A 13,658-nucleotide genomic window follows, 5' to 3' on the forward strand; every position below is an offset into this window, starting at 1 on the left:
ACCAGAGACAGAAATAAAGTTATAACTATCATCTCGTAGAAATATAAAAGTACGTCATTAATTCTTCGTTGTTTTTTCAGGTACGTGTCTGCAAATCCCCGTGCCATAGTACTGTAGGGTGCCGCTAGAAGAGCCAAAACGAAACGGCTCGGCCCACTGACAGGGAGGCGTGTTGTGCGATGATTGGTTTTCAGTGGCAGCAGAAATGCTGCAGACCAGTGCGGGTGTCTTGTTCCGTCATGTCGCTCGGACCTTTCGTGGCTTGGCACAGCTGCCTGCGTGCCAATCCGTAGAGGCGCCTGCCGCGTAGGCAACCTCCCAAACTCTTACAACAGGCGGTATACAAAACGAAAACGAAAAGATAAATAAATAACGGAGTGGAAAAGACGCCACCGAGACTGTCAATACGCACCATTTTCCTATTCGGAAACTCCTTGCGTAGCAAAACTGTGCAGCGTACTGACAATGACTAAGACACTAAACTTGTTTCAGATTCCAAGTCGGTCATCCTGATTACTCTGTTCTTTCTCTAAATTAGTTCATCACACAAAACATCGTATTTTTCTCATAGTAAGGCCATTGCCCATGGCTCACCACACCGAGTACATCCACATCTTTCCATTTATCCTACTTTCTTTCTTTTTACCCCCAGATCGCACAGAGAGTATCATAACCGATTTTGACTTATTACCACGTCATAAAAAGATGACCTGTTTGAAAAGAAAGAAAAGGAAGATTACTAGACTACTAGGAAGGTAAATTACACATCAAATTTCTATTCACAGCGAAGCGAACTTGTATACGTTACACAGTAGTTCGTCAACGGAAGAGGGCTGGAGAAGTGCCCAAGATGCTAATATATCTGCACTCTCACTGCTCTCACTGTTGGAGCTGACGGCTTCATTCGACTGCGTTACAGTATAAACTCTTAACAGTATAAACGCTTAAACCGAAATGTAAGATTAAATTATTGTCAACGTAAAACTAAGTGTGTGAGAAATTCTTCCCAAAGTAAAAAGGTAGTAAAAAATTACATAACTACTGCTGTAGATAGATGGGGCCCGCCTGCAGACGTCATTCTCGACTGTCAAACCGTAACTTAGTCGTAATAAGTGACCACTAAACAGTCTGCATCGATCAAGCTACTAATAATCAAGTGCGAGACGGCTGAACGAGGAACGCCTACAATGAAAATTCGTAACTTCATTTAAGGTGACTGCAAAAGAAGGTGTTTCATTCTTTCAGCGCAGTAGTACTTAATAATACATGGCGTTTCATAGGAAATGTCATTAAGACACATTCGGTGTAGAATATTCCGCAGACGGGTTAAGTTATTCGAATGATCTATTCACGCTTTCACCACAAGAATGTAAGGACGGAGAATGACTTGTGTTTTGTAGCAGACGCACAATCGAAACACTGCCTTCCCGATCTTTGTATCTCATAGACTTTCAATATTGTTTTCTCGAAACTAATACTATAAGTGAAAAAAAAAAAAGAAACGATGTATGTACGTAAGAAATGTCTCTTTAAAGCCTCTGTCGCAAACTCCCTCGGAGTAGTTTTCAGAATTCTTCTATGGATTTCGAGTGCACGAGTTAACATTTCCACACCCTCTTCGTCCGCTAATGGGCCATACAGAAATTGACGTCTATGTCACAACACTTTCTCGGACTTTCGCCGGGTTCGGAATGGGAACTGAAACGCGCGCTAAATGAGTTTCGCTGAGACCCACGGGGCGGCCGAGTCGCGGCCTGTAATTCCGATGAAGCCTTCTAAAGACCCGGGAGGCGCGATCCCATCAGCGCCTCCTCCGCAGTTACGGCTGACGGCGCCTTTCTCGTGGAGCGCCGCACAGGATCACAGTACGCGGCGTCGCCAGATCTCGCCTTATGTCAGCAGTCAGTGTCCGACAGATGAATGTGTGCACTTTTTTTCTTTCTTTCTTTTTTGCAGTGAGACTGAGAAAGTCCCCCCAACGTTCAGGTTTAACAGATTTTAATTTGCTTGACATGAACCTTGTACCTTGCCTCCGTCGGTGGGGTGGCTTGCATGCCTCAACGATACAGATAGCCATACCGTAGGTACAACCACAAAGGACGGGTATCTACTGAGGGGCCAAACAAACGTGTGGTTCCTGGAGAGAGGCAGCAGCCTTTTCAGCAGCTGCAGAACGAACTGGATGACCGACTGATCTGACTTCGACACACCAACCAAAAACAGTCTTGCTGTGCTGGTACTGCGAACGTCTGAAAGCAAGGGGAAACTACGGCCGGAATTTTTCCCGAGGGCACGCAGCTCTACTGCGTGGTGAACTGATGATGGCGTCCTTTTGGGTAAAATATTCCCGAGGTAAATTAGTCCCATATTCGGACTACACCGGAAGATGTCATCAGCAAAAAGAAAACTGGCGTTCTACAGACCGGAGCGTGGAATGTTAGAGCCCTTAACAGGGCAAGCGGATAGGAAAATTTAAAAAGCGAAATGGATAGATTGAAATTAGATGTAGTAGGTATTAATTAGTGAAGGTCGGTAGCAGGAGGAACAGGACTTCTGGTCAGGTGAATAGAGGCTCACAGATACAAAGTCTCATAGGGGTGAGTTTAATTATGTATAAGAAAACAGGAATGCGGGTAAGCTACTACCAACAGCATACTGAACGCATTGTCGTAGGCAAGATAGACACGAAGCTCACGCCGACCAAAGTAGTACAAGTTTATATGCCAACAAGCTCCGCAGGTGATGAAGAGAGTGAAGAAACGTATGATGAGATAAAAGAAATCATTCACATAGTTAAGGGAGACGAAAACTTAATTGTGATCGGGGACTGGAATTCGAGAGTACGAAAAGAAAGAGAAGGAAAAACTGTGGGTGTACATGGACTGGGGGAAAGCAATGAAAGATGAACTGGACTTAAAGAGGAAGCCACCTGGAAGAATTTTGCACAGAGCGTAATTTAATCATCGCTAACACTTGGTTCAAGAATCATGAAAGAAGGTTATATACGTGGAAGAGACCAGGACAGCGGAAGGTTTAATATGGGTTATATAACGGCAAGAGAGACATTTCGGAAGCAGATTTTTAATCGTAAGACATTTGCAATGGGAGATGTGGTTTCCGATCGCAATTTATTGGATGTGACCTGAAGAAACTGCAAAAAGGTAGGAAATTAACGAGGTGGGCTATGGCGAAGTTAAAGAACTAGAGGTTGTTGAGAGTTTCAGACGGAGCATTAGGCAACTGTTGACTACAACAGGGAAAGGAGTGTAGTAGAAGACGTATCGGTACCTTTAAGAGATGAAATAGTGAAGACAGCAGAGGATCACATAGGTAAAAAGAGAAGGCCCACTAGAAATATTTGGATAACATAGGAGATAAAGAATTTAATTGATGAAGAGACAAAATATAAAAATGCAGCAAATAAAGTAGGCGAAAGGGAAAACAAACCTTTTAAAAAAAAGGAAAAGTACAAAATGGCTAAGCAGGAATGGCTAGAGGACAAATGTAAGGATATATAACTAGGGGAAACATAGATACCACCTACAGAAAAATTACAGACGCCTTATGCATGAAAAGATTAGCATGTGTACGAATATCAAGAGCTCACATGAAAAACCAGTCCTAGACAAAGAAGGGAAAGCTGAAAAGTGAAAGGAGCATGTAGAGGGTCTATATAGGGGAAATCAGCGTGAATGCAGTACTACAGAAATGGAAGAGGGCGTAAATGAATATCAGGTGGGATATGTGATACTGCGAGAAGAATTTAATGGAGCAGTGAAAAAGTCGAAACAAGGCTCCGGAAGTAGACGACATTCCATCAGACCTACTGAGAGCCCTGAGAAACCCAGCCGTGACAAAAGCTCCACATGATGAGCAAGATGTATGAGACAGATGAAATACCTCAGATTTCGAAAAGGATATAACAATTCCAATTCCAGAGAAAGCAGGTGCTGGGCTCGGCGATGATGAATCAGTGAGTGAGTGAGTCAGTCAGTTGGGACCTTGCCTTGTATGTATCAAGATTACACCTTAAGTTTAAATACACAGATAACGAGGTATTATGTTGATGGATCTCTGTATTTTTATACAGATACGAGTCAGGCTTTCTTGAGAACGGCCTCGAATATCTAGATGTACAGCGTTGTTGAAGAGTACTCCTGGGGTTTAAGAAGACGAACGCGCGGAAAATACAAAACATACAGACAATAGCCACAGGTCAAATGAAACAGCATCTCTCTAATTTTGGCGCAGTGGCGCGAGGAGACACATGTGTAGACAAGTTGCCGAATCTGTACTGTCGCGAGGAATTAGTTTGCGCCTGCATAAAGGCAACCCAACAAACAGACCTCCGGAGCGTGCTGATGTTGCGCCTTCTGAACTCGATGAACGAATTGTACGCTCTTATTGACGGTTTCCATATCACAAACGGTGGTCACATTGAGCGCCCGTAATGTAAGTTAAGAGCTTGAGAAGGTGTCCTCTCTGCTAACACGTGTCTGTTTTCTGTGCGTCTTGTTGTTTTTACGCAGTCTTCTTCTGAAGTCCCAGAGGTATTTACGAATACCATCGAATTTAATGGTCGAATATTGGTGACTCACAGTTCGCTTACATGTCGGTTCGAGCATTATACGCAATGTTTCGAAACGGTTAACAATTGTATTTATGTTGCAAAAACACTTGACAGCAGCCTAAGCGTCGTTATCTGCAGGAGGGTACTGATAAATTAAATATTAGAGACGATGGTAGGAAAATGATGTCCTTCAGAAGAATTCAGTTTCACCGGTGTGCCCGGGCACCGGCAGTCTACATCTGCATCAACATACATACTCCGCTAGCCACCAAGCGGTGTGTGGCGGAGAGCACAATTCGCGCCAAAGTCGTATTTCCAACCCTCTGTTCCGCACGCGGATCGCGCGAGGGAAAAACGACTGTCTAAACGCCTCAGTACGAGGTCTTATTTCCCCTACCTGTGAATGGTGATCATTGCGCGATTTGAAAGCTGGTGGTAATAATATACGCTCTACATCCTCGGTGAAGATCGGATTTCGGAATTTAGTGAGCAGCCCCTTCTGTTTAGCACGCCGTCTATCCGCAAGTGTGTCCCACTTCAAACTTTCAGTGAGATTTGTAACGCTCTTGCGATGGCTAAATGAACCAGACACGAATCTTGCCGCTCTTCTTTGCACCTTCTCAATCTCTTGAATCAGACCCAACTGCTAAGGGTCCCATACAGACGAACAATACTCCTAAGACTGGACGAACCAACGTATTGTAAGCTATTTCCTTCAGGATTCTACCAATAAACCGCAATCTAGACTTCGCCTTACCCGTTACTTGTGTAATCTGATAATACCATTTGAGATCATTTCGAATAATCACACCCAGATACTTGACGAACGTTACCGCTTCCAAAGACTGGGCATTTATTTTGTACTCTTACATTAATGGGGATTTTCGCTTTGTCATACGCAGGAGCTAGATCGCGAGCGCGTCATGGAGTAGGAGTGCGAGTTTTGTAAGTATCCTTTTTGTATGTTGGCAGCGCTATAGACAGTGTTAATATCGCTGACAGCGCTCTGCGCCATCGGCAAGAAATTCTACGGTTGGACGGACTAGCAGTTAGCGAGTGGATAGGAAAGTGTATGGACATGGTATTCGTAGCGGAGACTGTGTTGGTAGGACATGCATTGTAAAGTGAGATGAAATGATGTGTTTATAAGACAATACGCAAGGAAATGTATGACGGTGGATGTCTGGTTGATAATGTGTGGGCAGTGGAATTACCGTCAACTATATAATTTTTTCAACTGGACGCCACATGACTAAGGTAAAATTTTCTAAATATATTGTTTGCTCTTCAACAAATCCTTTCTTTCGCTATGCATATGCCTGCTAGTAGTTAGAGATTATAGTAGTTAGAATCTTTTTATTTAGCTGGCTGTAGTTGGTACTTGCTGTAACTGCAGTAGTTCGTGTTATGAAATTTTCTGTGAGGTAAGTGACTTATGAATGTGATTTACACTGTTGTGATTCGTGATTGAAATGAGTATAGGCAATTAGCAGAGTTAAAGGTAGTTTCGTACTTCCTTAATTTCATATTTTTTTGGATTTCTATTATTGTTGGGATTTCTTGCAATTCAGAACCATTCTTTTGTGTTAATTATTAGAAGTCATGGTTGAGCCGTGGCTGGCTCATGCTAGGCGCTGGATTAAACCTTCACTGCGATTCAGTCTTTAGCCTCTCGCGGTTATCTTCTGCCTTGTGGCCGTTAGCGTTGCGGTTACCTACCCTGGGCGTTAATGTTAATATCAGGCGGAGTAGTTTCCTCATCGTGTTGTTGCTGTCCAGCACGGTGTGTAATTTGACAGCTCCGTGTATTACTGGTTGTGGGCGCCAATATCTTCTACGTTGTTTCGTTGAACTCCCTCTTGTGCCCTGGTCGGGTGAAGTGGAAGTTATCTTGTCGGTGGGTCCGCTTACTGACGGTCGGTTGGATTGTCGTCGGATTGTGAATGGTTGGCCCGACTGCCTGTCTCACCTAAGCGTGCGTTAGTGTTTCAATTACAAGCCAACCCTCAAACATCTGGGCGCTCTTGTGTGTACTGCCTTATTTTTTAAATTTGTTCTTGTTGTTGGTACTTGTATGGCTTCTAGCTGGTTTTGTGTTTTAAATTAGAGTTGTTTTACTCTTAAGGCCTTTGGCCTAGTTTAAAGTACTTTCAGGTAAGCGCTTAGGCAGTTAAATTTTTTTTTTAATTTTTAAGTCTTCGACCTTCAGCCGATTTGAATGTAACTTGTTTACTTAAACCTATTGAATTTTTAAGTCTTCGGCCTTCAGACAGTTTGTGTTTCAGTTGTTTGTTCTTAAGGCCTTGAGCCTAAATTAAAAAACTGTTTCACGTAAGGACTTTGGTATTTAAAAAAATTATGTTTTGGAGTTTTAATTGTTCGGCCTTCAGCCGGTTTGAATTTAGCTTGTTTACTTCAGTCTAACTAAAGAACTGTTTTAAGATAAGGCTTGCCTTTTAAATTTCTGATTATGTTATTAATTTAAATTTCTGATTATGTTATTATGATTAAGTTATTGGCCATCAGCCGTTTTTAAGTTAAAGTGGCTTTCAGCCGGTAATTAAGGTCCGAGGATTAAAGCTGTGTGTTTCCTTTTCCTAAAGAAAATATTTTTGGCGATCTTGTAATGTTTAGTCAAATAATAAAGTTGTGTGTGGAGTGTAACTGACAGCCCTTATTTTGGCCCCTTTCCACAATTTATTCAATCTGTCCTGTCCTGTGGGCTAAGCAGGGCATCTCAATGTTGCCAATGTACCAGGTGATGAAAAAGTCAGTATAAATTTGAAAACTGAATAAATCACGGAATAATGTAGATAGAGAGGTACAAATTGACACCCATGCTTGGAATGACATGGGGTTTCATTAGAATCAAAAAAATACAAACGTTCGACAAATGTCCGACAGATGGCGCTTCATCTGATCAGAATAGCAATAATTAGCATAACAAAGTCACACAAAGCAAAGATGATGTTCTTTACAGGAAATGCTCAATATGTCCACCATCATTCCTCAACAATAGCTGTAGTCGAGGAATAATGTTGTGAACAGCACTGTAAAGCATGTCCGGAGTTACGGTAAGGCATTGCCGTCGGATGCTGTCTTTCAGCATCCCTAGAGATGTCGGTCGATCACGATACACTTGTGACTTCAGGTAACCCCAAAAGTCAATAATCGCACAGACTGAGGTCTGGGGACCTGGGAGGCCAAGCATGACGAATGTGGCGGCTGAGCACACGATCATCACCAAACGACGCGCGCAAGAGATCTTTCACGCGTCTAGCAATATGGGGTGGTTCTAATAAAACCCCATGTCATTCCAAGCATGTGTCAATTTTTACCTCTGTATCTACATTATTCCGTAGTTTATTAAGTTTTCAAATTTATACTGACTTTTTGATCACCCGGTATAGCAGTCAGACTGCGTTCGGCGTGTATTTTGTGGATAATAAATGAATAGGTTTAGTCTGAGTTGTCTTTTTCAGGGAAAATTGTGTACGTCAGTGTTAATAAGTAAAAATAATTAAGGAGTCAGTTTGAGTTTGTACTCACTTGGCGCCGCGGCGCGCGACGTCTAGCAGGCAGAGGATGACGTTGCGCTCGTTCTTGCGCAGGATGAGGTCGTCGGTCTCGAAGAGCAGGCACTCGAAGACGCCGAGCGCGTGCCGGCACCAGCGGATGAAGTTGGAGACGTTGTCGCGCGCGAAGAAGGTGCCCGGCTGGGCGGCGGGCAGGAAGTGGACGGGCCCCGCCTCGATGACGGGCCTCGCTATGGAGCCGGTCGCGGACAGCGACGCGCTCATCAGGTTGGCGCTGCTGGCCGAGCGGCGCGCCAGCCGCCGGGCCATGTACTCCTCGGCCGCCGTGCGCACGTTGTTGGCGTGCTGCGGGCACACACGACGCAGTCCGGTCAGGGAGGCAGCGCAACGGGTACACTACACTCAACAATGTTGATCAGTGTTTACTTCACTTGCAGGCTAATGATTACAGCATGTCAAATCAAATACCTTTCACCTGGCTAATTTCCAGGCTATTATTTTATCTGGCAGAATTTCGCCGATTTACTACGCCATCTTCAGGTTCAAATGGCTGTGAGCACTATTCGACTTAACATCTGAGGTCACCAGTCCCCTAGAACTTAGAACTGGTTCAAATGGCTCTGAGCACTATGGGACTTAACAGCTATGGTCATCAGTCCCCTAGAACTTATAACTACTTAAACCTAACTAACCCAAGGACAGCACACAACACCCAGTCATCACGAGGCAGAGAAAATCGCTGACCCCGCCGGGAACTTAGAACTACTTAAACCTAACACGCCTAAGGACATCACACACATCCATGCCCGAGGCAAGCGACCGTAGCGGTCGCGCGGCTCCAGACTGAAGCGCCTAGAACCGCTCGGCCACTCCGGCCGGCGCCGTCTTCAGGCTTCCTGATGGATGTGTATCCAGATTCCAACCTCGGTCCCGGTCAAAATAGGGGCCAGCATTCAGCTTCTGATATCTGTACATTTCTGCTTGATACATCGATAGCTTCACCCGTCATATGCCGTCTCAGATGATGAAACGCAAAATCCCGAGTTCGAGTCTCGGTCCGGCACACAGTTTTAATGTGCCAGGAAGTTTCATATCAGCGCAGACTCCGCTGCTGAGTAACAATTTCATTCTGCAAAGCAATGTTGTTCGGGCATGGAGGAGGTACAGAGAGACAGGAACTTTCGATGACATGCCTCGATCAGGCAGCCAGGATACTGCAGTGGATGACCGCTACCTACGGATTATGGTTCGGAGGAACCCAGACAGCAACGCAACCATGTTGAACAATGATTTTCGCGCAACTAAAGGATGTCGTGTTACGACTCAAACTGCATGATGCGCAACTTCACTCCCGGCGTCCATGGCGATGTCCATCTCTGGAACCACGACACCATGCAGCGCGGTACAGATGGGCCCAACAACATGCCGAATGGACCGCTCAGGATTGGGATCACGTTCTCTTCGCCGATTAGTGTCGCATATGCCTTCAACCAGACACGTGATTGGGAGTAATCCGGTCAGGCTGAACGCCTTAGGACACACTGTCCAGCGAGTGCAGCAAGGTTTTGGGGTGACATTATGTGGGACCGACGTACGCCGCTCGTAGTCATGGAAAGCGCCGTAACGGCTGTACGATACGTGAATGCCATCCTCCGACAGATAGTGCAACCTATCGGCAGCGTATTGGCGAGGCATTTGTCTTCATGGACGACAATTCGCGCCCGCATCGTGCACATCTTATGAATGACTCCCTTCAGGATAACGACATCGCTCGACTAGAATGGCCAGCATGTTCTCCAAACATGAAGCCTATCGAACATGCCTGGGATAGATTGAAAAGGGCTGTTTATGCACGACGTGACTAGCCAACCACTCTTAGGGATCTACACCGAATCGCCGTTGAGAAGTGGGACAATCTGGACCAATAATGCCTTGATGAACTTGAGCATAGAATGCCGCTTGCAAGAGGTACCAATGTGTCAGAAATCACGACAACCACCTCCGAAAGTCTCGCTGTATGGTGGTGCAACATGCAATGTGTGGTTTTCATGAGCAATAAGAAGGGCGGAGAAGATGTTTATCTTGATCCTCTGCTGACTTATGTATGTTGTATGTCGCATTATGAGACTAATGCTATTACAGACATAAAGGACTTGTTAAAATCGGTTGAGTGGAATGCATCGTGCTTTGAGAAATGGTTGTCAGATCAGCAAAAGTAAGATAATGGACTGTTATCGGATTAAATCAGGTGTTGCCGAGGGTATTAGATTAGGAAAATAGTACCCACATTCTGCTACTTTGGCAGCAAAATAGCTGACAGTGGAGGCAGTACGCACTATGTAAAGTGCAGACGACAATATCAGCAAAATCTTTTCTACAAAAGGAAATACATTATCTGCGAATATCGATTTAACTCTTAGAAAGTCTTTTCTGAAAGTATTTGTATCGAGTGTAGCCACGGGATCATGTGAAACATGGATAAGCAGTTTCATACGAGTAGAGAATGGAACCTTCTGAAATGTGGTGCGACAGAAGAAAGCCGAAGATGAAACGGGCAAGTGGGATAACTAATGAACATGTGTTGAGTGAAATTGGGCAGAAAAGTAGATTCACGGCACAACTAGACTAAAAGAAGGGATGGGATAAATAAATCTGAATGTCGTGTGACTAGGGCCTCCCGTCGGGTAGACCGTTCGCCGTGTGCAAGTCTTTCGATGTGACGCCACTTCGGCGACTTGCGCGTCTATGGGGATGAAATGATGATTATTAGGACAACACCCAGTCCCTGAACGGAGTAAATCTCCGACCCAGGCGTGAATGGAGCCCGGGCCCTTAGGACTGACATACTGTCGCGCTGATCACTCAGCTACCGGGGACGGACAAGATTATCTGAAGGCAACATCGGATTTGTTTGTTTGCTAATGGTGAAATGTGCGTGCATGCATGTGAGAGTGAGTGTGTGTGTATGTGTGTGTGTGCGTGCGTGCGTGCAACGGGGCGGTGGGGATGGGAAAAGGGGCGGTGAATTGTTAACAATACCACATTCTTCCGCCACTATCCATTGCTGATACGTTGCTGAAGGCAGCGAATTATATAGTGTTCACTCTATGACGTCTGCATCTACATTCGTCCATCCCTACTGTGCAAACCACTGTCAAGTGCATGGTGGAAGGTTTTCACCATGGTACCAGTTGCTCTGGTTCCTTCCCGTTCCCTTCTCGTATGACGCGGTCGAAGAGTACCTGGTTGCAAGCATCTGTGCACGCTGCAGCAGTCTAACTTCGTGCTTCATTATAGGAAAGTGAGTCGTTTACACTGACTCTGACCAGTGCCCACCGCCACGTTGGATGCCGCCTGGTGGTGTTGCGAGCATGTGACGTGGTGTTAAAGTACATAAGCAGAGTAAACACGGATGGGCGATCCCCCTAGCGAAGATGTGGGCTGGTAATGGGGAAATCGATTGAGATGAATGTCTTTATCATAGGGCAGATTATGATTACGCAGAGCGTGTGAACGACTATCTAAAACGGCGAAGCCGGTCGAGTGTTCGCGCGCTACTGTCGTGAGAATCTATGGAAACAGGTAGAATGACAGTGAAAGTACCAGTAGGCGCTAAATGGTTGGACGTCCATGAGTCTTCGCAGAATTTCGAATTCGGAGGCTTGTCTGCTCTGTAAAGTAGAATAGATGGTGATCTGTAGCATCTCTACCGAACGACGACAATGCTGGTACACGCACAAGTGTTTTGGGGCACACCGTTCATCGTACGTCGTACATCGTTTAACGCGTACGTGTTCACGTGTTGACAGAACGACACTGTTAATTACGACTGCAGTGACATGCGACCAGAGGGATTCGCCCGTCGATCGATGGAAACGTGCCGGCTCTTCAGGCGACTCACATTTTTGCTGGATTAGGTCGACGGTCGTTTTCACAGGCGCCGTCATCAAGATGGACGGTGGCTCGAAACGTGCAGCGCGCAACGGACGTAGGCTGGTGGGAGCAGTGTTATGCTACGGGAGACATTCTCCTGTGCTTGCATGGGATCTGTGGTAATAATCGAAGACTCATTGACAACTGCGAAGCACCTGCATCCCTTCATTCTTGCCGGCCGGTGTGGCCGTGCGGTTCTAGGCGCTTCAGTCTGGAACCGCGTGACCGCTACGGTCGCAGGTTCGAATCCTGCCTTGGGCATGGATGTGTGTGATGTTCTTAGGTTAGTTAGGTTTAAGTAGTTCTAAGTTCTAGGGGACTGATGACGTCAGACGTTAAGTCCCATAGCGCTCAGAGCCATTTGAACCATTTGAACCCTTCATTCTTGATGTCTTCCCCGACGGCGATGTCATCTTTCAGCAGTATAATTGTCCATGTCTCGGAGCCAGAACCGTGCTACAGTAATTTGAGAAGCATTATAGTGAAGTCACGTCGATGTCTGGGGGGATTAAATTTGCCTGATGTAAATCCTATGGCACCCACGTGGGTCGCTATCGAACGCCATCACCACGTACGCCCGTTATTTACGCGAATTACATGATCCGCGCGTAGACATCTAATGCCATATACCTCCGCAAACATAGCAACGAACAATCCGATCCCTGATACGCAGAACCTGTGATGTATTTCATTCCAAATACGGATAAATAAGCTACTAAGCGGGTGGTTATAATGTTTTAGCTCATCAATGTATGCATAGACTACTGAGATGATCAGCGGTGCGGTCTTGTTTCTACGCTTCGTCGGGGCACAGCCGTCGGCTCTTTCGCTTCCACGGTGATTCTCAAGCGAGGTCTCAAATGACTGAAAATGGTGTCAGTAAGCGAGCTGCTGAGTAAACGTGCGTGAATCAACTCGCGAATCGGGGTCAGCTAATCCCGCGGCCTCGCCGGTTGACGGACGGTCGCCGGCGACACGTGTGCACACGGCACGGGGCGGAGCCGCGGCGGTCCGAGCGGCGGGCCTCGCCGCCCCCGCACGTGGCGCACGCGTGTGGAAGAGACGCGCCTCCGGTCGGCGCGGCGCCGGGCTCCGCTGCGGGCGGCGACGCGGGAAAAACGGCGTTTGGCGGCCGCGCAGGCGGCGAGGCGAACTAGCCCTGCCTGGCGTTGCCTGGGTGACGGGAGATCACCGTGCCAAGGACGAGGCTGGCCTGGCCGCCGGAGCGTCAGGCACTGAGCCACGCAAACGGCGCTCCGCCACAGTCCTCTCTCCCCTGAAACCATCCTCGGCTGCACTCGCCTCACTCACAAGACCGGACTGCCACGTACTCGTCCTTTGAGGATCCAGCATATCTCTGCGGTATTTCGGCTGCAAAAGGGTCTACGGCCCTCATAGAGTATCTACATTCCGCGCACTGAGTGCCACTGGATGCATTAAGACATTCCTTTAAGTTACGCGAATAGTGAAGTGTGCGAAAACCAGAAAAGAAGGGAATCGAAACTTTTGATATGTGGTGCTGTAGAAGGACACTGAAAATTACACGCTGTCATAAAACAGGAAGTGAAGAGGTTCTCCGAGAAATCGGTACATTGACGGTAAGAAAGTGTACGATAGGT

At 46.3% G+C, this 13,658-nt stretch overlaps 1 protein-coding gene across 1 annotated transcript in view; it reads right to left on the bottom strand.

Annotated features, from left to right (window-relative positions):
* LOC124712476 (GAS2-like protein pickled eggs) overlaps positions 1-13,658 on the bottom strand; it is an 817,295-nt gene that overhangs the window by 435,899 nt on the left and 367,738 nt on the right. The window contains exon 3 of the mRNA XM_047242771.1: positions 8,120-8,451. Coding sequence (XP_047098727.1) covers positions 8,120-8,451 — 332 coding nt within the window. The remainder of the gene's footprint in view (positions 1-8,119; positions 8,452-13,658) is intronic.

The sequence above is a fragment of the Schistocerca piceifrons genome, chromosome 8, assembly GCF_021461385.2.
Source record: "Schistocerca piceifrons isolate TAMUIC-IGC-003096 chromosome 8, iqSchPice1.1, whole genome shotgun sequence".
In the NCBI taxonomy this organism is placed as follows: Eukaryota; Metazoa; Arthropoda; class Insecta; order Orthoptera; family Acrididae; genus Schistocerca; species Schistocerca piceifrons.